This window comes from Haliotis rufescens, unplaced genomic scaffold (genome assembly GCF_023055435.1).
Source record: "Haliotis rufescens isolate VD_foot unplaced genomic scaffold, xgHalRufe1.0.p SCAF_40, whole genome shotgun sequence".
Classification (NCBI taxonomy): Eukaryota; Metazoa; Mollusca; class Gastropoda; order Lepetellida; family Haliotidae; genus Haliotis; species Haliotis rufescens.
Genome location: NW_025964113.1, coordinates 1,884,411 through 1,908,999, shown reverse-complemented (window position 1 = coordinate 1,908,999; position 24,589 = coordinate 1,884,411). Strand labels below are relative to the sequence as shown.

At 41.8% G+C, this 24,589-nt stretch overlaps 2 protein-coding genes across 2 annotated transcripts; both read right to left on the bottom strand.

Annotated features, from left to right (window-relative positions):
* Positions 1–170: 170 nt before the first annotated feature.
* LOC124138396 (alpha-L-fucosidase-like) lies at positions 171–11,126 on the bottom strand. Its single transcript, XM_048382711.1, has 8 exons — positions 10,751–11,126; positions 8,218–8,324; positions 7,864–7,994; positions 7,106–7,239; positions 3,754–3,851; positions 3,497–3,629; positions 2,058–2,228; positions 171–636 (listed from the first exon to the last, which is right to left on the bottom strand). The coding sequence occupies exons 1-8, from the start codon at positions 11,083–11,085 to the stop codon at positions 378–380; spliced, it is 1,368 nt and encodes a 455-aa protein (XP_048238668.1). The 5' UTR covers positions 11,086–11,126; the 3' UTR covers positions 171–377.
* LOC124138404 (alpha-L-fucosidase-like) lies at positions 322–20,425 on the bottom strand. The gene is made up of 9 exons (XM_046505042.2): positions 20,055–20,425; positions 19,020–19,126; positions 18,352–18,482; positions 17,736–17,869; positions 16,744–16,841; positions 16,149–16,281; positions 14,187–14,357; positions 13,252–13,504; positions 322–383 (listed from the first exon to the last, which is right to left on the bottom strand). Exons 1-9 carry the CDS (start codon positions 20,387–20,389, stop codon positions 378–380), a joined length of 1,368 nt encoding a protein of 455 aa, XP_046360998.2. The 5' UTR covers positions 20,390–20,425; the 3' UTR covers positions 322–377.
* Between the last annotated feature and the right edge of the window lie 4,164 nt (positions 20,426–24,589).

The following is a 24,589-nucleotide window of genomic DNA, read 5'->3' as shown; positions in this document are numbered from 1 at the left end:
ATATTTTTTATGTAAAGTTTAATTTTAAATACATGTGTACAAAAATCATCAACAAAAATGACACAGGATGACCATGACTAAAGAGATGTAAAAATGTCATTTATATTCAATAGTCTAAAAGTCCCAGGCAATAAATGGGCAAGACGAAAGGAGTGACTTTATACCACTTTTATCAATATTCCAGCAATATCATGGCTGAGGACACCAGAAAATATGCTTTATACATTTTCAACATGGCTGACGTGGTGGCCATTTTGTATATGGGATAAGACATCTGAAAGCATCGACATAATACGACAAGTAAGAGTCAATAGGCAATGACGTCGGCTGAAAAGAACCCTTGTACGAGAACTGTACAAAACTATACTTTCAAAATACTACTGGTTTTTGAGATTATCAAGTCTGAAAACCCAGGCCCACTGGCAAGGCATACGGTTGGCTGGAATTGCTGGAATCATGATTGTCATTCCTGATGTGGCGCCAGCTTTGAATCCAATGTGTCCTGGGTATCCTAGCAACGTCACTGTTGTGGTGGGGCCCGGCTGGGGGACAGCCAGCTCCAGCTTATTTCCCACGGGCCAGCTGAGAGTGATGGCGTACACGGAAATACCGGTTGATGACTTCTTGGACGTGTACCTACGTGAGAAGAAAGCGTACCAAAACAGTTTACAACGCTCTTCCGTACATCTTCAGTATGATAACCAATTCACCAATAGTCATAGTACATCTTATTTGTAAGAAAGAAAAAGAAGTATGGAATTCATAGCGTTTCACTTTTATATAATATGTGTCCTGGCAACCTTTATTCTTCCTGAACTGCAAAAGAAACTGCACTTCATGAAAATAATTCATGAAAGATTCCCATTGAAATATCAATGCTTTCTGGGGTAGCATCTCGGGTTTTTCACATTAGTCTGTATCCAAACTTAACGGCCAAAAAGTGATACGATTTATGGATGTAATTGGTCGCCAAAACGCAGCTACAAAGCTGTTACAAAGTCCTGAATGTTTTCCATGAAAATCAAAATGAACTTGCGATTCTTTGGGCATTTTCTGTTAAACAGAGCCCCAATACATGGATCCAACATTCTTGTATCGATACTATAGAGCGCCATGCCAAGACTTACGAAGAATCAGAGAAACCAGGCTTTAGGGCGATTGCATGCTGGTCAGGCTGCATAAATGGTTGCCAATGCTTTTAATGTCCACATGAGAACCATCTTCAGATTACAGCAACGATACCAGGTCACCAACAGCATGCAGTCTTCCTAAAGCCTGGTTTCTCTGATTCTTCATAGGTATGGTGCTAGTATCAATACAAGAATGTTGGATCCTAGTAATGGGGTGCCGTTTATCAGAAAAGGCACAAGGAAACGAGAGTGAATTTTGATTATCATTGGAAGCATTCGGGACTTTGTACCATGGTCGTTTTGCCGACCCATTATATCCATATTTGTTTCAACATTGAACTTGTGTACTTATGTAAAAAAGCGAGATGCCTCCAAAAATGCATTGAAATGGCACAAAATGCATTGATATTAATTGGAAAATGCATTGATAGTAATGGGAAACTTTCATTAGTTATTTTCATGTAGTGACGTTTTGTAGTGCAGTACACATGCAAGGTCTTAAATTGCATTCACACTAATAGCCTCGTAACATATTTCCTTTAGGAAGATATTTCTTATGAGTATGGGGATGTTTTTGTCGATTTTATTTACACCCTTCTTTCTAAGGGAAAGTATAACCATGTTGCGATGAAAACCATTTTCCGTTTGAACATACGGACGGTTGTGTTTCACTGCTTGCTTGATTATAATAATAACTGATTATTTTTCAAACCACTTATGACGATTGAACAATATGGCTGTATTATCCCTTTTGGTATATAATTAACAAGACTAGGGATTTGGGGAGAGAATGACTTAAATGGAATTCTTTCTCAATTCAGATTATTTAGTCTGTAATTAAAGTGGGTTTAATTAATATTTGGTAAAATATATTAGAATGTTATATGTTAGTACGTCCTTGTGGGAACTTTTATGTATTGTACGTACCAGACACCAGGTGTCGCTGTGTCATTCTGGGTAGTCCAGGGTCGTGTCTCATAGATGGCGTCGCCATTAACTTTCAGCCATTGGCCCATCTGCCGCAACCTCTCCTCATATATCGGACCGATCATACCGTCAGGGGTGGGGCCAGCATTCAGCAGGAAGTTGCCACCGCAGCTGTCAAAGAACAACATCAACTTGGGTCTCAGAACATAACCTTATATACTGTATGTATCTCACCAGTTCTTGCCTTGTGTGTGTTGTGGTGGTTGTAGTGGTAGTGATGGTGGTGCGCAGGAAGGATCGGGGTTAGAGACGGTGGCCCGGTCGCATGAGGCGCCACAATTCGCTGTGCAAAGTTGCGTTCCTTAAATCTATTATCGTTTGTTTGCCCTGTTCCACGCCGTGAAATAATGTCAAACCGAAGACACTCCCTCCCTCATTGATCGAGTGAATGAGTGGGTTAGGTTTTACCCTGCAGTGTTCCACCAATATCACACGGGAAATAAAGACGGAGTTTAACGCATTGTACGTACCAATTTGGGGGATCGAACCAGGAGTGTGAACACTTAACCACTACACCACCTCGCCATCCCACCGACCGTGCCTTAATTAGAGGTTGAGAGGTTATTTGATTGTAATATATTGTGTCACGAGTCTTGACTGGTTTTTGAAACTGTGATAACCACAGTGGACACGACTAGTTCAATGGTCTAATAGATTCAGCTGCTCGCTAAACATTATTGTATTTATTACCATGTGTGTGGGTTTGGCCAATTGGTAAACGTCTACAACCTCCATAGCTATACGCTGAAAAACCATTCCAGACATAGGTACACCCAACTCATCCCACTTCTTCATATATACAGACGTGAGTAGTCCACAGTCATACACACACCGTAGGAATTCCATACTTATACGCATATATCCCTGTGGTGATTCCACACTTATTCACATATATCCCTGTGGGGATTCCACACTCATTCACATATATCCCGGTGGGGATTCCACACTCTTTCACATATATCCCTGTGGGGATTCCACTCATTCACATATATCCCGGTGGGGATTCCACACTCTTTCACATATATCCCTGTGGGGATTCCACTCATTTACATATATCCCTGTGGGGATTCCACACTCATTCACATATATCCCTGTAGGGATTCCACACTCATTCACATATATCCTCGTGGGGATTCCACACTCATTCACATATATCCTCGTGGGGATTCCACACTCATTCACATATATCCTCGTGGGGATTCCACACTCATATACTCACTCACACTATTCTATATATATGGCGGTCTTTAAATAATCGAGACATCATGAGCAACTATCTGCGCACACAATGTACTCAACCACGTATTCAACCACTCACCCAAACACCAACCCACCAACCACCTCACGAACTCACCACTCATAATAATGAAATAAGGTACCTGACAACCGTAATGAGCTCTGTCAGGAGATGGTTTATGGTGAAGAAGTCACTCAGCTTGGCGTTACGGATGAACCCCCAGTAGTAGTCGTGGATGGTGGTGGCATCCTCGAACTTATGCTTCTGTGCCACTCCTGTCAATTGAGAACCATTATTGTGCAAACTGAAGATACGAATAGCATGGCAAAATAGCAAACTCCTCCAAACCACCTTTCAAATCAGTACTAAATCAGTGCCAAATCAGTGTGATACGCCTACCTGGGTTGTACCTGTCATGACAGGTGTAGAACCCGCCGTGTTTGCATGTTGCGTCTTTCCCCCAGCGGTCGTTTGTCACCACAGTGTCCTTAACAGGGCTGGAACAAGTGAGAGTGTCTGTCAGGAATACTCAAACATCACTGTGAGGCGGACAGAATGGTAGCTAACGATCCATACCAACATTGTGAAACGTAAAGGTCCAGTGACCTCAGTACAAGCATTGTGAAAGGAAACTAGGATATCCAAACATTAAATGCAAAATTTAGAAAAGACAGAAAGCTGGGGAGGGGGAGGAACAGAACTGTGGGTGGGGGAGAATGCAATCTAATCATTGTAACGGGGCCGTAATTATCTAATGATGCAATGCATTACTGTGCAGAGGACAGGATGCTATCTGAGGATGCAATGCAGGACGATGAAGTGGACAGAATGTTATCTAAGGAGAATGCAATGCAACACGATGAAGTGGGCAGAATGCTATCTAAGGAGGATGCAATGCAGCACGATGAAGTGGGCAAAATGCTATCTAAGAAGGATGCAATGCAGCACGATGAAGCGGACAAAATGCTATCTAAGGATGCAATGCAGCACTGTAAAGGGGGCAAAATGCTATCTAAGAAGGATGCAATGCAGCACGATGAAGCGGACAAAATGCTATCTAAGGATGCAATGCAGCACTGTAAAGGGGGCAAAATGCTATCTAAGAAGGATGCAATGCAGCACGATGAAGTAGACAGAATGCTATCTAAGGATACAATGCAGCACTGTAAAGGAGGCAAAATGCTATCTAAGAAGGATGCAATGCAGCACGATGAAGTAGACAGAATGCTATCTAAGGATGCAATGCAGCACTGTAAAGGGGGCAAAATGCTATCTAAGAAGGATGTAATGCAGCACGATGAAGTGGACAGAATGCTATCTGAGGATGCAATGCAGCACGATGAAGTGGACAGAAGGCTATCTAAGGATACAATGCAGCACTGTAAAGGGGGAAAACTGCTATCTAAGAAGGATGCAATGCAGCACGATGAAGTAGACAGAATGCTATCTAAGAATGTAATGCAGCACTGTGAAGTGGGCACAATGCTATCTAAGGATGCAATGTAGGACTGTGAAGGGGACAGATGCTATTCTAAGGATGCAATGTAGCACTGTGAAGGGGACAGATGCTATTCTAAGGAGGATGCAATGCAGCACTGTTAAGGGGGCAGAATGCTATTCTAAGGAGGATGCAATGCAGCACTGTTAAGGGGGCAGAATGCTATCTAAGGATGCAATGTAGCACTGTGAAGGGGACAGATGCTATTCTAAGGAGGATGCAATGCAGCACTGTTAAGGGGGCAGAATGCTATTCTAAGGAGGATGCAATGCAGCACTGTTAAGGGGGCAGAATGCTATTCTAAGGAGGATGCAATGCAGCACTGTGAAGGGGACAGAATGCTATCTAAGGATGCAATGCAGCACTGTAAAGGAGGCAAACTGCTATCTAAGAAGGATGCAATGCAGCACGATGAAGTAGACAGAATGCTATCTAAGGATGCAATGCAGCACTGTGAAGTGGGCACAATGCTATCTAAGGATGCAATGCAGCCCTGTAAAGGGGGCAGAAGGCTATCTAAGGATGCAATGTAGGACTGTGAAGGGGACAGATGCTATTCTAAGGGGGATGCAATGCAGCACTGTGAAGGGGACAGAATGCTATCTAAGGATGCAATGCAGCACTGTGAAGGGGACAGAATGCTATCTAAGGATGCAATGCAGCACTGTAAAGGGGGCAGAAGGCTATCTAAGGATGCAATGTAGGACTGTGAAGGGGACAGAATGCTATCTAAGGATGCAATGCAGCACTGTGAAGGGGACAGAATGCTATCTAAGGATGCAATGCAGCACGATGAAGTAGACAGAATGCTATCTAAGGATGCAATGCAGCACGATGAAGTAGACAGAATGCTATCTAAGGATGCAATGCAGCACTGTTAAGGGGGCACAATGCTATCTAAGGATGCAATGCAGCCCTGTAAAGGGGGCAGAAGGCTATCTAAGGATGCAATGTAGGACTGTGAAGGGGACAGATGCTATTCTAAGGAGGATGCAATGCAGCACTGTTAAGGGGGCAGAATGTTATTCTAAGGAGGATGCAATGCAGCACTGTGAAGGGGACAGAATGCTATCTAAGGATGCAATGCAGCACGATGAAGTGGACAGAATGCTATCTAAGGATACAATGCAGCACTGTAAAGGGGGCAAACTGCTATCTAAGAAGGATGCAATGCAGCACGATGAAGTAGACAGAATGCTATCTAAGGATGCAATGCAGCACTGTGAAGTGGGCACAATGCTATCTAAGGATGCAATGCAGCCCTGTAAAGGGGGCAGAAGGCTATCTAAGGATGCAATGTAGCACTGTGAAGGGGACAGGTGCTATTCTAAGGAGGATGCAATGCAGCACTGTGAAAGGGACAGAATGCTATCTAAGGATGCAATGCAGCACGATGAAGTGGACAGAATGCTATCTAAGGATACAATGCAGCACTGTAAAGGGGACAAACTGCTATCTAAGAAGGATGCAATGCAGCACGATGAAGTAGACAGAATGCTATCTAAGGATGCAATGCAGCACTGTGAAGTGGGCACAATGCTATCTAAGGATGCAATGCAGCCCTGTAAAGGGGGCAGAAGGCTATCTAAGGATGCAATGCAGCCCTGTAAAGGGGGCAGAAGGCTATCTAAGGATGCAATGTAGCACTGTGAAGGGGACAGATGCTATTCTAAGGAGGATGCAATGCAGCACTGTTAAGGGGGCAGAATGCTATTCTAAGGAGGATGCAATGCAGCCCTGTAAAGGGGGCAGAAGGCTATCTAAGGATGCAATGTAGCACTGTGAAGGGGACAGATGCTATTCTAAGGAGGATGCAATGCAGCACTGTTAAGGGGGCAGAATGCTATTCTAAGGAGGATGCAATGCAGCACTGTTAAGGGGGCAGAATGCTATTCTAAGGAGGATGCAATGCAGCACTGTGAAGGGGACAGAATGCTATCTAAGAAGGATGCAATGCAGCACTTTGAAGGGGACAGCTTGCTATCTAAGAAGGATGCAATGCAGCACGATGAAGGGGCAAAATGATAGCTAAGGATGCGATGCAGCATTGTAAAGGGTTCAGAATGCTATGCGGTTGTATGTCATGAGAGTTGCTGTTACAGTATGTCACGAGTGTTGCTATGACAGCATGTTTTTCTGTGCCAGGATATACTTAACTATATTCTTTTGGCATACTTGTTCTCTAGAGTCATGTTATGGCAATCTGTAATGTTTTGTCTTCACTTAGTTTGACAGATATAGGAGGAGGCCTACCTGTCGTTATACAGCCATGCTATGAACTCTGTGGAGTTCCAGTAGGTAGACGGCGCCATCCAATCCCCATCTGACCAAATAACATCAGGCTTGTACAGGTTCACCAGCTCATATAACTCGGGCATTGTCTTGAACTGAAAATTGTTTTGTATATATGTTCATTTTTGTTAGTATTAACGAAAAAAGGCTCCAGAGCATAGGGAGAGTTTTAAAAAAAGAGTGTGTCTGTTCTCGCATGAATGGCTTTCGCTCAATGAACCAATGTACACCCGCAACCAGTACCCCTCACTGCTCGAACAGGCTACTGCATCACGTGAAGATTGTTTTTGGTCGTAGAAACAAGTGAGTTAGTGAATGGTTTTTTTCAATCTTCACAACTGCCTGTAAATAATCAAATTAGTCAGGCAAACCAGTGGTTGATAGTAGGCCCAACGACCCACGTGCCTGGGTCACGATGACATCTAAAGATGAAGCGTAACCACCCGATCCTCATTATTAGTATTATTATACTTCCCTATATTGATCCGAAACATCCAAGCAAGCGCATAGACGCACTATTATGCATGACAAGTGACGAATATTTCATAAATGATTGCCTGGTAATGCCATTCATATCAAACGTTAGCTAGCAAAGTCTTGAGTAAGACAATATCTGTCAGAATCTTTTGGGGTTTTAAAAAAATATAATAGAACAGAAATATAGTTAAACAAATATAAAACTACATTTGAAAGTATTTGAAAATGTCCACAGGACCTACCCTAACAAAGTCTTGAGTTTTGAATTCGTTCTTTTGATCTTGAAGAAACATTGGGTTGACAAATTCGAACAGCGAGTGGTAAAGACCAAACTTGATGGTAGTCTTCTTCCTGATGGAGTTTGCCAGGTCACCTGGAATAGATGATTCACAGAAGAGGGTACATGGCGATCAGGGTGATGCATGGATGTGTCTCGTTACTTATAGCTATTGATTATTGGGTGACACGCGAATAAATATTCAAACAAATCATTCTTTGCTGCTGTCAAACCAAGAATCATAATCGGAGCGAATTTCAGAATTCGAACCCAAAATCAGTGGATCCTTGCAAACCATGGGACGTAACTCTGCACGTACCAACTAAGTCCCTGCGAGGGCCAACGTCCATGGCATTCCAGTTAAACGAGTATTTGGTTGGCCAGTTGCAGAAACCTTCATGGTGCTTTGATGTAAGTACCACATATCTGAAATATATAGAGGCTACTTCATTTTTTTTGTCGAATATGATTTATATTTCGTCGAGTGAAGCCTCAAACCCCATATTGTTTCGAGATCGAAGATCGAGAAACAATATGGGGTTTGAGGCTTCACGATTATATATATATTATATACATATCCATCTCTCATTTTTACATATTTTAAATTGAAATTTAGTCAGATCTTTCAACTACGAGAACGACGATGATATTTCTCGCGTCGTGACCTGCTCACATACGACCTGTCGCTTTTACTACGATGAAGTAAATAGTTCACTCAATTTATACTCATTTCAAATTGTCAAAGAAAAAAAAAAAAAAAAGTGAATCAAAAACATTTATTCAAATTGGCATTTTATCAATTTCTTAATTTAATATTGCATGCAACTCATTGTCCAAACAATGTTTCGCACTAACGTCAATGCGAAGGAATACATAATAATCCATAGTCAGCTGATAGAGTTTTTATTATAAATTTTGTATAGAAACAGTTCGAGGCACATGGCGGAAGTTGAAAGCAGGAAATACAAATCGGTCGGTTCGTCATACTACGATGATTAATAACCACACAATAACAACGTGACCAGGTTGATCAAACAGTAAATTATCAAAATCTCGGGAAGTTGACATCTACAGAAATCTATTTTTAACGGTACCTCTCTTACTCTTAAATATACCTGAACATCAAGTTAAATCTGCCATTTTCAACCTACCACGTCTACAATAAGCTGTAGCATTGGGGGGAGCTTTTATCCAGGAATATTCTCTTTAAAACCATGATACGACGTTATACTACATGTTAAAAACAGGATCTATGTGTCACGAGGACCTTTCACGATGCGTTTCCTTGTGTGAATTTCAATCACATGATGTATTAATAATGCGTCCAGGAAGTCGACAGCAAATACAGTCGTTAAACTACAAAGGTTTGGTGAGGTTTATTCAGTTTGTTACTCAACAACACATACAATGATATAGCCAGCCGTATGTTGGATGTGCCCAGTCCTTCGGGCAGTTATTCAACAACTTTGCCTTGTTTTGTCAGAACGAACACGGTGAGAATAATCTTATTGTGTTTGGTGGGATTAAAAGTAGCGATGAAACCTGGACACATGCTAAACGGTGACGGTGACGTGGAAGCAAAACTGGACATATCGCTGGACGTCGGGGTCGGATAAGGTCTTTCCTCAACCCGTTGCTGACCGTTCTGTCATTTAGTGGTCTCAACCCAGGAATTGTCAGTGGTACGTCATGAGTGTTGCCCTGCTCTACGTTATGTCTCCAAAGATATTGTATAATTTTATTTCGATGAACATTAAAATGCCTGACAACCTCGTTTTGCGCCGTTCCTGTTTGCAGCAGCCCCGGCGCGCGTACAAGTTGATTTTCAGCAAGCCGTGGTATTGTGTAAGCATAATGTACGGTTAAACGGGGGTGTTTTATGAGCTTTTGTGAGCCGTTCAAATTCCCAAAATAACGTGTAGGAGTATCACGTTCCCAACAAACACACAAACATCCAAATTGTGCGTCGTGCATGATATATACACGTGCAAATTGTGAATCACAACCTTAAAGTCGAGGAGTGAGTGAGTATGGTTTTACGCCGCTTTTAGCAATATTCCAGCAATATCACGGCGGGGGACCCCAGAAATGGGCTTCACACATTGTACCCATGTCGGGAATCGAACCCGGGTCTTCGGCGTGACGAGCGCCCCTTAAAGTCGAGGAAATGTCCACCCTAGTTGAATGAATATGTATTGAAAGATGCATTATTTCATTTCAGAATACATTTATTTTTATTGAACTTGATATGAAACACACTCACTTTTTATGCTAGTATACATGTGAAACTACGAACTCGAAGTTTTTGATAGACGACCGTGAGATTGTATGTCATAACTATAACAGAATACATCTTCCCAATATAAGTTGATACAAAACCGTGCTATCCGATCAAAACAAATCTAAAGAAAAAGTGCTAAAGTCATTAGAGTAATGCCAGTTAATACTACGACCATAAGTTGTTTCAAGAAATTGGTGAGATGTAATGGGGCTTAACGTCGCGTTCAAGATTATTTCACTCTCAAAGCGACTTAAATGTGTGTGTGGCTGCTTGTACTAATCCCGACTTATGCCGGTTTTATACTGTTAGCCCACTGATATACCATGCCGCAGTTTAACATGGATAGTTAATAAGATAATAAGCTACGGCGACCATGACGCCGTGAAAGGAAGGAAAGACCCCACAAAGCTTGACACGACTGGCTGAGTCTGCCTTTATTCCACAATCTGACACGGGTCGAGTCACTGTTACTAATATTAGATGTGGGAGGATAAATTCGATAATTCACTGTCGGGTGTTTGGGGTTCGCTAACGTTTTGTATAGAGGTACGAGTAGTGCTCGTGATCTCACCTTGCCCCCGAGGCGTTGAATATCTCCGCCCATTCGTCGGGGTTGTAGAATTCAGCTGTAAATTGTGCTGCAAAGTCAGCATAGGTAAAATCCGGTCGGTAGTTATTCTTCATGAACTCCATAATGTCCGGTCTTTTTTCTCGCCAAAACTCCTGGAACCAAGCACCTGTGAAGCTTGGAACAGAGAACACCCCCCAGTGAAGAAAGATGCCAAACTTGGCCTCGTCGTACCAGGCCGGGAGGGGCCTCTGGTCCAGTGACTCCCATGTGGGGTCGTAGCGGGCACCTGCCGCTAGTGTCACAGTCACCAGCGTGCACAACAACAGTCTAGCCATGTTGCGTCGTCCCGTGTGTTCACAATGAATCGCGCTGTCAGCAGAGCGTAATCAACAGATCAATCACGTGACTAGTCACATGTAGGTGAGGTGAAATGGGGTAGACGTTGAGTCCAAGATCATTGCACTTATATAGTGCACTTGTGTGTATGTGTGTGAGAGAGAGAGAGAGAGGGGGGGGGGGGGGGGGGGGGGGGGGGTCCAGTTAAATGAATTTTAAAACCGACTGAATTGATCTGTTAGAGCTAGGTGTTTACCGGATCAAATATTTAATCATTTTTAATATGAAAACAATTAATTATAAACAAGATACAAGAAACCAATCTTCTATTATCGCTGCCAGATACTGCCATTTAAAATGTATTCATTGTCACCGATCGTCTTAATTGTGAACTGTTTGCAAAAAGATCTAAACGTTTTAAAAGATTGTCTAACTGTGTGCTTGGTAATTTGCAAAGGATTTAATCCCAAATGTCTTTTAGAAAGATATCATTTTCACGGAGTCATCGGCTTCTTACGGCGTCCTGCTATCATGGCAGCTTCACATAAACAATCTATGAATGCTTTTGCGTGTGATGTGTGAATGAGTTAAATGTACATGATAGTCTTCTACTCCGTGAAAAGGCAAAAATATATTTAGTGAGTTAAATCAGAGGCCACGTGTCACTGATGCGATTTATTGCAACACTCTTAACAAGTCTATATGTAAGAGAGATTGCTTGTACTGGTCGATTGTATAATTGTATGTTTAGGGGGGTGAATCAGAGGTTCCACTAATGAATACAAACTGTCGGTTGATGAAACAAACCACGCTGGAGTGTATTCCGTATTCATGTAGTTGTCCACGCGAATTCAGAAGAACATGACGAGTTTCAACACCTTCATTGTTAAACAGGTAAACCTATTCGGCATAGGTAACCAGCCATCAGTTATAAGGTAGTTGTTAAACTGACTAATCTAGTTTCAATTGCCTTTCTTTCATAATAAAATCCGTTTCTTCCTGTTTTCTAGAACATAATCATAAAGGTCAAGATAAACATGACTGAAGAGATTGATAGTAAAGATCAGGGTTATCAAATGTAGTAGGGCACGGTCATTTGTTTTGTCAGTCTATTAAGTATGTTCATTTATGAATGAACAGGTTAACAATTTCAGTACAAGTCCGCCATCTACCAACTCCGCCACCCAGCCAACAGTTCACATGTGCAAATGACTCGACACCGGGAGTTTCTTTAATCCATGGGTTTATTTCATACTGGCAAGAATTATGTCATACAAATGCATCTTCCCCAAAATAAGTATTAGGAATGATATGGTGAGCTTGTTTACGCTGCTTTCCAACAAGTATATTGATGATATAGTGTTTTTGTTGTTTTGTTGTTTGTTGTTAAATGCCGCACTCAGAAATATTCCAGCTATAATATATAGACGGCGGTCTGTAAATAAACCAGATAATCCAGTGATTGACATCATGAGCATCGATCCACGCAATTGGGATACGATGACATGCATCAACCAAGTCAGCAAGCCTGGTCAACCCGATTCCGTTAGTCGCCTGTTACGACAAGCATTGTCGCTTTTTACGGCAAGCATGGGTTGCTGAAGACTAATTCTAACCCGGATCTTCCTTATGATATAGTGACATTAAGTTTACGTGACAGGAAAGTCCAAACTGATGTGTATTCACCCTTTTTGTGAGGTGTCTACGGAAGTACCCAGGAATGTAAATAATCTGTGTTATCTCCATGACCAGACCTCATTACAGAAATATTTGATTGAATAGTTCATATTAAATTACATTTCTATACATCTCACGAACGTTTTGATCGCTTGATTTTGAAAGTGATATAATTCGGAACTGTTACATTCACGAAGTTGTCCACATTTTAAGGATATGTTTCCTTGGTTCTGAAGCAATGCCATTACCAATATATGGTGCCCTGAGTTTCACACCTCCCTACTGAAGCTCGACTGAATGATATGGATCCCATAAAAGACTGATGGACAATTAGACAAGTATTCAATAATGCATGTACAAAACTAGAAAATGACCAAAAACAGGACACACGACGGAAACAAAACTCGTTAAAACATATATCCAACCACAAAATGACAAAGAGAATCCACCAAATGATACATATTATGCATATATAATGTATTCTATTGGTTTTTGAGATTATCAAGTCTGAAAACCCAGGCCCACTGGCAAGGCATACGATTGGCTGGAATTGCTGGAATCATGATTGTCATTCCTGATGTGGCGCCAGCTTTGAATCCAATGTGTCCTGGGTATCCTAGCAACGTCACTGTGGTGGTGGGACCCGACTGGGGGACAGCCAGCTCCAGCTTATCTCCCACGGGCCAGCTGAGAGTGATGGCGTACACGGAAATACCGGTTGATGACTTCTTGGACGTGTACCTATGTGAGAAGAAAGCATACCAAAACAGAGTTTACAACGCTAACCATTGTATCACCATTAGCTAGACCATTTCACCCATAGTCGTAATACCTCTTTTTTGTAAGAAAGAAAAAGATTGATCTACTTAAAAGCGTTTCACTTTTATATAGCAAACGTTCAGACAACATTTATTCTATGTTAACAGATCCATCAAAGAAACATTGTAACGTAACATCCACACTAACATCCTTGCAACATTAATTTTCTTGCAACCTTCATTTAGTGATGAAAAAGATGTTTTCATTTGAATATATGGACAGTTGTGTTTGACTGATTGCTTGATAATAATGACGGATTATTTTTCAATCAATCGTCAAACCACTGTTGTAGAACCATGCTACATATACTGTTCAATCAGGACTTCAGGTAACAGCAGACAAACACATTTTATTGCGACTCTGTTTACTTGGACGACTTCATGATGTTACAGGTACAAGAAGTGCAAGCGCGGGAAAATATTCCTACGCATAGACTAATTACATAACTGGTTACGTAATTCTGATGCGCATGGGGTTCGGGGATGGTTTGAATGGGATTCTTTCTCATTTTAGATCATTTCATTGTGTAATTACAGAGGGTTTAATTAATATTTGGTAAAATATTAGATTCTTATATGTATATACATGTATGTAATGTACGTACCAGACACCAGGTGTCGCTGTATCATTCTGGGTAGTCCAGGGTCGAGTCTCATAGATGGCGTCGCCATTAACTTTCAGCCATTGTCCCATCTGCCGCAACCTCTCCTCAAATATCGGACCGATCATACCGTCAGGGGTGGGGCCAGCATTCAGCAGGAAGTTGCCACCGCAGCTGTCAAAGAACAACATCAACTTGGGTCTCAGAACATAACCTTATATACAGTAACTGTATGTATCCAGTTCTTGCTTTAACTATGTGGTGGTGGTTGTGTGGTTGTAGTGGTGGTATTGGTGGTGATGTGGTGGCGACGGCGGTGGTGGTGGCGTGGTCGTGGTGGCAGTGAAGATGCGCGGGATGGGGTTGGGGAAGAGACACGGGTGGCCCTGTCGTCCAAGGCGCCGCATTGCGCTGTTCAGAGTTTCCTGGTTTTGAATCTTGGTACACCCTGATTACGATTCACGCCGTGATATAATTGAAATACTGTTCAAGCGACGTTAAACCGAGGTCGCTTAATCACGCCTTGACAGTAATCACGCACTTGACAGTAATCCACCAATACCACACCGGACATTTTGAGTGAGTTTCTCAAACTGTATGCAACACTAAGGTGAATCGAACCAGGCGAGCGATCACTTAACGACTAAACCACCTCACCATCTGTCGCACTTGCCTGGCAACAGAGTTGGTTTTAAGTGTAATAAAATATGTCATGTGTACAGGTGTGCCATGTGTCATAGCTCGTCCTTGAAACTGTGATAATCATAAGGGACACGGCTAGTTCAATGGTTTAATGCGCGACAACTCGCTAAACGTGATTGCATAGCTAACTATGGGGACTAAGTTTTTCGTACTTCATCACGTTATATGAGGCATATTAAGGATTGGATACAGTGAGAAATTGAAAGATGAATATTGTAAACTAACGGACCATGTTCCAATATCGTAAACATGGCAAGGGTCAAATTGACAACGTGCATCAGACATAATCCTGGACATCTTCCTGAGGCAAGGAGTAAACTGACCATAAAAGTCCTGTTTCCTCTCTTGCCGAACTAGGCTAGAATTTCCAGACTCGATCGTAGCGCCACCAGTGGCTATTACGAGTTATGACCCTTCTATGCCCCTACTATTGACCAATCAGATTCCATCTCTCATATCACTTGCTTTTGCTTCAAACAAAATGGCGGCGCCCAAGTAAATCCGATCTGATCGATAATCAAGATCTTATTGTAATAAAACGGGTCTTACCCCGCGAAGTACATCAAATCACTTGAGCACCTTGATTAAAAACATGAAAAGATTTGCAAAATATCTGTAGACGCCCAGTTAACAGTACACATGTTTTGCAAATCCTTCAGTCGTCCGAAATCTGCACGTTGAAATGTTGTTTACGAACCGGACGTCGATTTCGTTACGCGATTTTGATTGGACTATGCATCGACTCGTTAGTCCAGCCAAAATGTAACTCCGGAATTCCAGCCTAGTTCGGCAAGGGTGGAAACTGGACTTTTATGGTCAGTTAACTCCCTTGCCTCGGGAAGATGAATGCAGGACCAGTATCTCTAAGTGTGCTGTCAGATAGAGTTAGGCAGACACATTTAGGCGTTATCTTCGGCTATGTCTATCATCAACCCTTATCAAATCACACGTACCACGTAAGTACTAGCAGCTATTCTTCTTCATACTGAACTTCACTCATAAACACCTTTATCATCAATGCCCCCGTCAAACTAAATTATATAATTCTGTAGCTAAAGCTCACAATAACAACTTTATCGCCATTTTAATCAGATTAATAAGATTATTCCTATTGTTAGGTAGGTACGTATTTCTAGTACACCATGGATATAATGAAACAGTAGAAGCCCATTTCTCTAAAAGCGGCGTTAAACCCGATTCACGTACTCCACAACTCTCCCAAACACTCACCCCCCACTTACTCACTATAATGAAATAATGTACCTGACAACTGTGATGAGATCAGTAAGGAGGTGCTGTATGGTGTGGAAGTCAGTCAGCTTGGCATTGCGGATGAACCCCCAATAGGTCTTGTGGATAGTGGTGGCATCCTCGAACTTATGATTCTGGGCCACTCCTGTCAATTGCGAACATATTCAATACAAACGCCATGTCACCCCGTTTATCCGGAAGGTTTCATTTGTATTGAAATCGACCGGATTAAAAAAGCACGATAACGAATCATGGCTACATAATACTATTCCTTTAATTACACGTAGATTTTACCTACAGTAATCGCCTCGTTTTCCGCACTAAACTAGTTTCGCAAAATATGCTTTGAGTTAGTGAGACTAAATCCCGGCACTATCACTACAGTTTGCAAATAATCGAATCTAGGCGGTCCTATAAGCGGTTGACAGCGCCAGATATTTTTCAGGCTGTCTGGGTACGATGATACAAAATCGCCCCGCTCACAATCTTAGACCATTTAGTTATAAGCTCGAAATATTTGGGGTCTATTTTCCCCCGGAATGCATGGCAAATTACCAAGCTATTTTAAATGAGCTTTCCAATCAGCACTGCAGTGTGCTACACCTACCTGGATTGTACCTGTCATGACAGGTGTAGAACCCGCCATGTTTGCACGTTGCGTCTGTCCCCCAGCGGTCGTTCGTCACCACAGTGTCCTTAACAGGGCTGGAACAAGTGAGAGTGTCTGTCAGGAATACTCAATCATCACTGTGAGGCGGACAAAATGGTAGCTAACGATGCATACCAACATTGTGAAACGTAAAGGTCAAGTGACATCAGTACAAGCATCCGAGGTACGTAAAATTAACACATGTACACATTTTCGAGAAAGGAAAAGGTCATCGAAAGATTCAATTTAAATGACAGGAGTGAGTGAGTTGGGTTTAACGCCGCTTTTAACAGTATTCCAGTTATATCGCGGCGTGTCAGCTTAATGTGGGAGGAAAGTCCGAAGTGATGCAGGTCTCAGACGTTTACCACTTCGGTGAAACCAACGAGCACGGGTATGGTGCTGACAAACCTAGAAACATAATCGGGGCGAACCGGGATTCGAACCCACAATCATAGGTTTCTGGCGTGTCCAAGGGACGCAACTCTGCACAGCGAATCGCGGCGCCTTAGACGACTGGGCCATCCGTGCCCCCTCAACGACAGGAAGCTATCAAAGGATGTATTCAGCGTTATGAAAGGAACAGAAGGACCCTATTCAAAGATGCAAGGCAGTATTGTGACGGGGAAAGAATGTTTTCTATGGATACAAAGCAACATGATGATAAAGACTTAATACAATGATCCGAGGGTGTAATGCAACGTTATTTAATGGCCCGCAGATATTCAACATACAATGAAGCACTGTGAAGGGTCAGATTGCTATAAATCTGAGTACGTAATGCAGCAATGTAACAGAATGTCAAAAGTGTTGCCGTGACAGGAAATATTAATTGGTAAAAGTAATTTTATTCTGCTTTGTTTTTATATATATTTGTTCTATAGTTGCCATTTCCTTTTCTGTCCTGTACTGCTTTGTCTTCACTTGGTTTTCAGATATAGGAGACCTACCTGTCGTTATACAGCCATGCTATGAACTCTGTAGAGTTCCAGTAGGTAGATGACGCCGACAAATCCCCATCTGACCACACCACATCAGGCTTGTACAGGTTCACCAGCTCATATAACTCGGGCATTGTCTTGAACTGAAAGACAAGTTTTACCAGCTCGTGCTTCGCTTCAGCGAATCAAAGTACACCTGATATCAGTACACCACACTACTCGAAGAAGAATTGTGTGAGTGAACGCTTTGCTCTACAGTCAGCAATATTGCAGATTCACAGCTGCCTGTAAATAATCAAATTAATCAGGCAAACCAGAGGTTGATAGTATGCCCAACGACCCACGTGCCTGGGTCACGATGACATCCAATGATGAAGCGTAACCACCCGATCCTCTTTAATCAGGAGTACTTGGATACTTTTCTGATCCGACACTCTAGACACTCTATCATGCATAACAAATGACTAGTTTCTCATAAATGCCTTCCTAGAAATGCGATACATATTGAACCTACCCTTGAGAAAGACAATGTCTAATAATCGAAGGAACAGAACAGAAATATAATAACAGGAATTTAAAAGTAAAAATACATTAAAAAGTATTTGAAAATGTCCACAGGACCTACCCTAACAAAGTCTTGTGTTTTGAATTCGTTCTTCTGATCTTGAAGAAACATTGGGTTGACAAACTCGAACAGCGAGTGGTAAAGACCAAACTTGATGGTCGTCTTCTTCCTGATTGAGTTGGCCAGGTCACCTGGAATAGATGATTCACAGAACAGGGTACATGGCGATCAGGGTGATGCATGGATGTGTCTCGTTACGTTTTGCCAAATATACATTCACTTCTAAAAGATGTCTACATTTGAAAAGAATAAGGAAACAGACTGGTGTATCATTTATAATTCTACAATGACTATTTATCGCCAGCCACGAAGTGGGGCGGGGGTTATATGAACGGAGTTCGTCCTCCGCTTCGCAATGGGGACACATTTTCTCAAAAGCTATTTAAGTAAAAGAAATGAAATTTTACACACAGGTGTTACTGGTCATGTTCTTAAATGAGTTCGAAAGTTGGAAACATAAATAATTATTTTAGAGAGTTATGGCCCTTGCTCCATGCCTTTCAACTTTTCTCAGAAACTACTGCAGTCACATGAATGAAAGTACTTATCAAAGAGATGCTGAGTTGGACAATTGGTGTCAAACCAAGAAGCAAAATTGGGGCGAATTTCAAATTCGACCCCAAAATCAGTGGATCCTTGCAAACCATGGGACGTAACTCTGCACGTACCAACTAAGTCCCTGCGAGGGCCAACATCCATGGAATTCCAGTTGAACGAGTATTTGGTTGGCCAGTTGCAGAATCCTTCATGGTGCTTTGATGTCAGCACAACATATCTGAAATATATATATGTATGCATGTATATATATACATGATATAAACTTTGCATGCAAAGAGATTTTTCAAACATAATACTGACAGTGAGTGATTATAACAACCGGACAAATATATAACTTGCATGTTATACAGTTAGACGGCCATAAGGAAGTATGTCGTATTTCATTACAAATACGACGCTTCCATTTAGTGTCCTTGCTATAATTCGTTTGCCATAGAATAATTTATGTTTGGGTGTAATCCATGTTGATTTATTAACTGAATAAACAGGAGGCCCGATTGCCTGGAAACCCCTTTAGTTGATGACTTTTGTTTGTTTTTTTGTTTGTTTGTTTGTTTAATGTTTAATATTCCAATATTCCAGTTATATGACGGCGGTCTGTAAATAATCGCGTCTGGACCAGACAACCCAGTGATTGACATCATGAGCATCGATCCACGCAATTGGGATACGATGACATGCATCAACCAAGTCAGCGAGCCTGAGCACCCTATCCGTTAGTCGCCTCGTACGACAAGCAACCTATTCTAACCCGGATCTTCACGGGTCGCGTGGCACGACAATTTGACGAAATCCTTTGGCCAGGGGATATAGAAATGAATGTTAGAATTATCTTCCCTTGCAATACGAGTTTCTCGATAAGGCAATACCGTGACACATAACGCCGTGAAAGGAAGAAAAGGACTCACAAAGCCCGACACTATTGACACCATCTGCCTTTACTTATCTGACAGAGTTCGAGTCACTGTTACTAATATTACATATGAGAGGATAAAGCGTATGCATATCGTCAACACAGTTCCAATGGAGAGTTGTAACACAAACCCGACATGGGTCTGTGCGCTGGGGTTAAATAACACTGTTACTAATATTAGATACTGTAGTATGGCTGGCTTGTTTGTAGTTTCAATTTACTGTGTTCTCACCTTGCCCCCGAAGCGTTGAATATCTCCGCCCATTCGTCGGGGTTGTAGAACTCAGCTGTGAATTTTGCTGCAAAGTCAGCATAGGTAAAACCTGGCCTGTAGTTATTCTTCATAAACTCCACAACGTCCGTTCTGTTTTGTCGCCAATACTCCTGGAACCAAGCACCTGCGAAGCTTGGAACAGAGAACACCCCCCAGTGAAGAAAGATGCCAAACTTGGCCTCGTCGTACCAGGCCGGGAGGGGCCTCTGGTCCAGTGACTCCCATGTGGGGTCGTAGCGGGCACCTGCCGCTAGTGTCACAGTCAACAGCGTGCACAACAACACTCCAACCATGTTGCGTCGTCCCGTGTTCACAATGAATCGGGGGCACGGGTGGCCCAGTGGCGATTCGCTGTGCAGAGTTGCGTCCCTTGGACACGCCAGAAACCTATGATTGTGGCTTCGAATCCCGGTTCGCCCCGATTATGTTTCTAGGTTTGTCAGCCTAATACCCGTGCTCGTGGGTTTCACCGAAGTGGTAACCGTCTGAGACCTGAATCACTTCGGGCTTTCCTCTTACATTAAGCTGACACGCCGTGATATAACTGGAATACTGTTAAAAGCGGCGTTAAACCCAACTCACTCACTCACTCACAATGAATCGCGCTGTCAGCAAGAGCGTAATCAACAGATCCATCACGTGACTACTATCACGTAACCGTCTCGCACGAATATCTTAAAACGTCAATCTGTCTGTACGTCAAATAGTGTTGATTCTCAGCGTTGTTTACACAAACAATTTAAATTAAGCTGGGTCAAGCGAGCATGATCGTTCGATCAAACAATTGCATTATCGTAACCACACATGACTACTGTAAAGAGCAGGTGCACAAACCCTACAATTTCCATATAAACGCCAATACCAGCCTTGTAGTTGAACCGTTGTGTTGTATGTTCAGATGGTGTTCAGGGGTTCCTCTAATGAATACAACCTATTAAACGTTAACCCTTTCCTTCCTGTTTCCTTTGTCTGCATACAGAATGTCTTACAACACTGTGGACAACCCAAGGACGTTATTCGACTCCAGAGACGTTGCTTTGTTAATCCTCCTTGATCTGTCTGCCGCGTTGGATACATAGGCCATGCAAGGTTGTTATATGCAGTCTGATATCAGGAATATTCTTTGTATGTCTGGTTTGTCTCTTGCGTGGATATCTCAAGATGTTGGAAATGTTAAATTATCTTCATGCTTAGGCAAAGATTACTTGATATATTTTCACATGATTGGCACTGTCAAATATCATCCGCAAGGTTTTTATGCCATTATACGAATATAAAATCATTACTTGTTCCTGAAAAATATGCATCTGAACTTCAGGATAGAACTTTGAGAAGATCTTTGTGTAAATTACGTATATCATTACATAATTTTAATGTTAATAATCTCAGAAAGAAAACTGTACAAGATAAAGAAAGTAGTTTATGCCGTTATTGTAACGAAGGCTATGTTGAGGATGAGTTTCATGTACTCATTTGTAAATATTATCAGTTTCTTAGAAATAGATACCTCCCTATGATTTCAACTATGTACAAAGATGAACAACTGATGAAAAATTTGTCTGAACAATGCTAATACAATACCATCTCTGTCAATATTCTGAAGTAGTTTTTGAAATTAGACGTTGATATAATATGTAAACTTATTATTATCTACACGTGACTGTACAGTGTTGATAAAAAACAACAACACTTCTGTACTATAGGTCATATGGCCTAAAATATTGAATAACCTTCTGTCTGTCTGTCTGTCTGTCTGTCTGTATATACAGTTTTGAAAATGTATTTATCGTACCTGACAGACAGGTCACAGGTAGGTCATCTAAACAAGGCTATATCAAAAAGTGAGAGTCTCACGTGTGGGGGTCCCTGAAGGGTCTGTGCTGGTGTGTCTTACCAGACACGTCATTAATACGATCGTTTTGTAAAATTTAGGGTCTCATTACATAATTTTAAAGTAAATATGTGTCGTAAATCGAAAGATTTTCATGCTGTTAACAGTGATTATACAAATTGTGACAGAGGTTAAATTGAACCTGAATTCCATGTCTTATTCAAGTGAAACAAGTATTCCAAGTTAAGATCTACATATCTCCCTATTTTGAATAATGACTATAAATCTGAAATGTTAATGATAAATACTATCAACTCACAAAAAAAATATGTTATCTTTTCAGTGCCTACTTATATAAAGCATGTTTTTACTATCAGATTCAAGATGTAATTTCTGTATATGCACGTGACATCATATTGTGAGTTGGTATCAATTGTACTTTAGGCCATAAGGCCATAATACTGAATAAACCTGTCTGTCTGTCTGTCTGTCCGTGGGCCCACCATCACGTGCCTCATCACTTTTAAGTAGCTGATTCACAACTGGTCGATAGATTTTGTCCCCTCTTCGACAATCAGACTGCATCCTTGAACAGGATGGAAAGCTGTCTCAACAATGTCAAATCCTGGATGACTTAATGCTGACAAACATGCTTAAATTAAATGATGAGAAAACAGAGGCAATGGCAATCATTCCGCCTTCAAGACAACAGTAATCTCAGCTAACTCACTTCACAATTGGACAATCCTTGATCCCATTTTCTCCATTTATCCCAAACCTTGGTGTTTTTATTAACTCATCCTCAACTATGGAAACATAAGTACTCTTTCTCAGTAAGACGTCATTTTACCTGAAAAATATTGGATCAATGCATCGCCTGATTTCAAGAGCCTTTCTGCCTACCAATCGCTTCATAACACTGGCCCTGCTCGTTATGTGAGATGTTCTTCCAGTACAAACCTACAAACATAACTAACTTCTCTTGACTGAACAAAACTCAAACTAAAGTCCTTCGGTGCTCGATCCTTTTCTAATGCAGGTGCCTCACTATGGAACTCTTCCCATCAGTCTCTGAAGTGCACGTGGTATTATACGGTGTTTAAATCTGGAGTCGAAACGTACATCTTCAAACAGCTACAACTGAATCAGATCAATCTTATTAATATAAGATCTTAGTTCTTAGAGCTAAACAAAGATCTGAGGACATCCCATTTCAGGTCTCGTCAGAACCTTTCGAAAACCGTGACCGACCAATGAAATGTCTGGAAGTCTGAAAGTAGCTCTCTTGAACTTTATGGCTCTAGTTTCAAACTGACTACTTCCATTGCAAACTATGCTTGGAAAAGTTCTCGATTCAAAATTTCAAAACAGAACAAACGAAAATTCTGAAATGTCAAAAATGGCTGTGATTGTAGGCCGATACTTACTATGGGATATGGAAACTTGTCCGTTTGAAATGTCGACCCCATTGAAGTGAGAGATAGACACTGATTTCAAAGGAATATGTCGTACAGACAATAACTGTTATTTGGAATGTCCCTGTTAACCATTTCGAGGTTGCGTGATCAGAAAACGCGTTCAGACTTTCGCTTTAGCGAACTCGTAAGCGACGCTCTGATTGGTCGGAAGAAAGGCCGTTCCGACGGTACCTGTAATGGGATGTCTTCAGATCTTTGTGTGGCAGTAGCAACCACTAAGATCAGATTTTAATGAGATTGGAATCAGATAGGAATACAATCAGTTGTCCTCGGGCCTGTAGAGAGTGTATGGTCACAGCGGCCCACGGACACATAACAGACAGGTGGCTCGGATTCGTATTGAGTGAGTGAGTATGGTTTTACGCCGCTTTTAGCAATATTCCAGCAATATCACGGCGGGGGACACCAGAAATTGGCTTCACACATTGTACCCATGTCGGGAATCGAACCCGGGTCTTCGGCGTGACGAGCGAACGCTTTAACCACTAGCCTACCCGACCGCCCCTGATTCGTATTGATATATAATTAAACCATAAAAGCCCTGCTTTTTCCTTCTCCCTTTATGTCCTCTGCATGTGTATTTTTTAGTGTCTTACTGTCCTCAGTGACGTGGAATTTAGCATTGTATACATCATGTACTCCAATGTAAACATGAATGAATAGGAATGAACTATACTAAAGGTGAGGTCATATGGGGTTTAACATCGCGTTCAAGATGATTGCACTTTCTAGCGACGTTCATGCATGTGTGTGTGGATGCTTGTACTAGTCCGGGCTGATGTCGAGTTTATGGTGATAGCCCACTGAGATATCATGCCGCAGTTTAACATGAACACATCACTCACACACAGTATACTGACTCCCAGCCGACCAGTCCTTGTTTTAGCCCCTTAATGTCGACCGCCAGGCTTGGTAACAAGTATTCCTATTTTCGTATGACGCGGTCGGGGATCGAACCCCGGACCTTCCTCTCTCATGGCGGATGCTCTACCACGGAGGCGGTCACCTATATTACAGATTTCGGTTATTATACAAAGTGGCAGGACACGATCATTTGTTTTGTCAGTCTACAAAGTATGTTCATTTATGAATGAACAGGTCAACAATTTCAGTACAAGTCCGTCATCTACCAACTCCGCCACCCGGCCAACAGTTCACATGTGAAAATGACTCGACACCGGGAG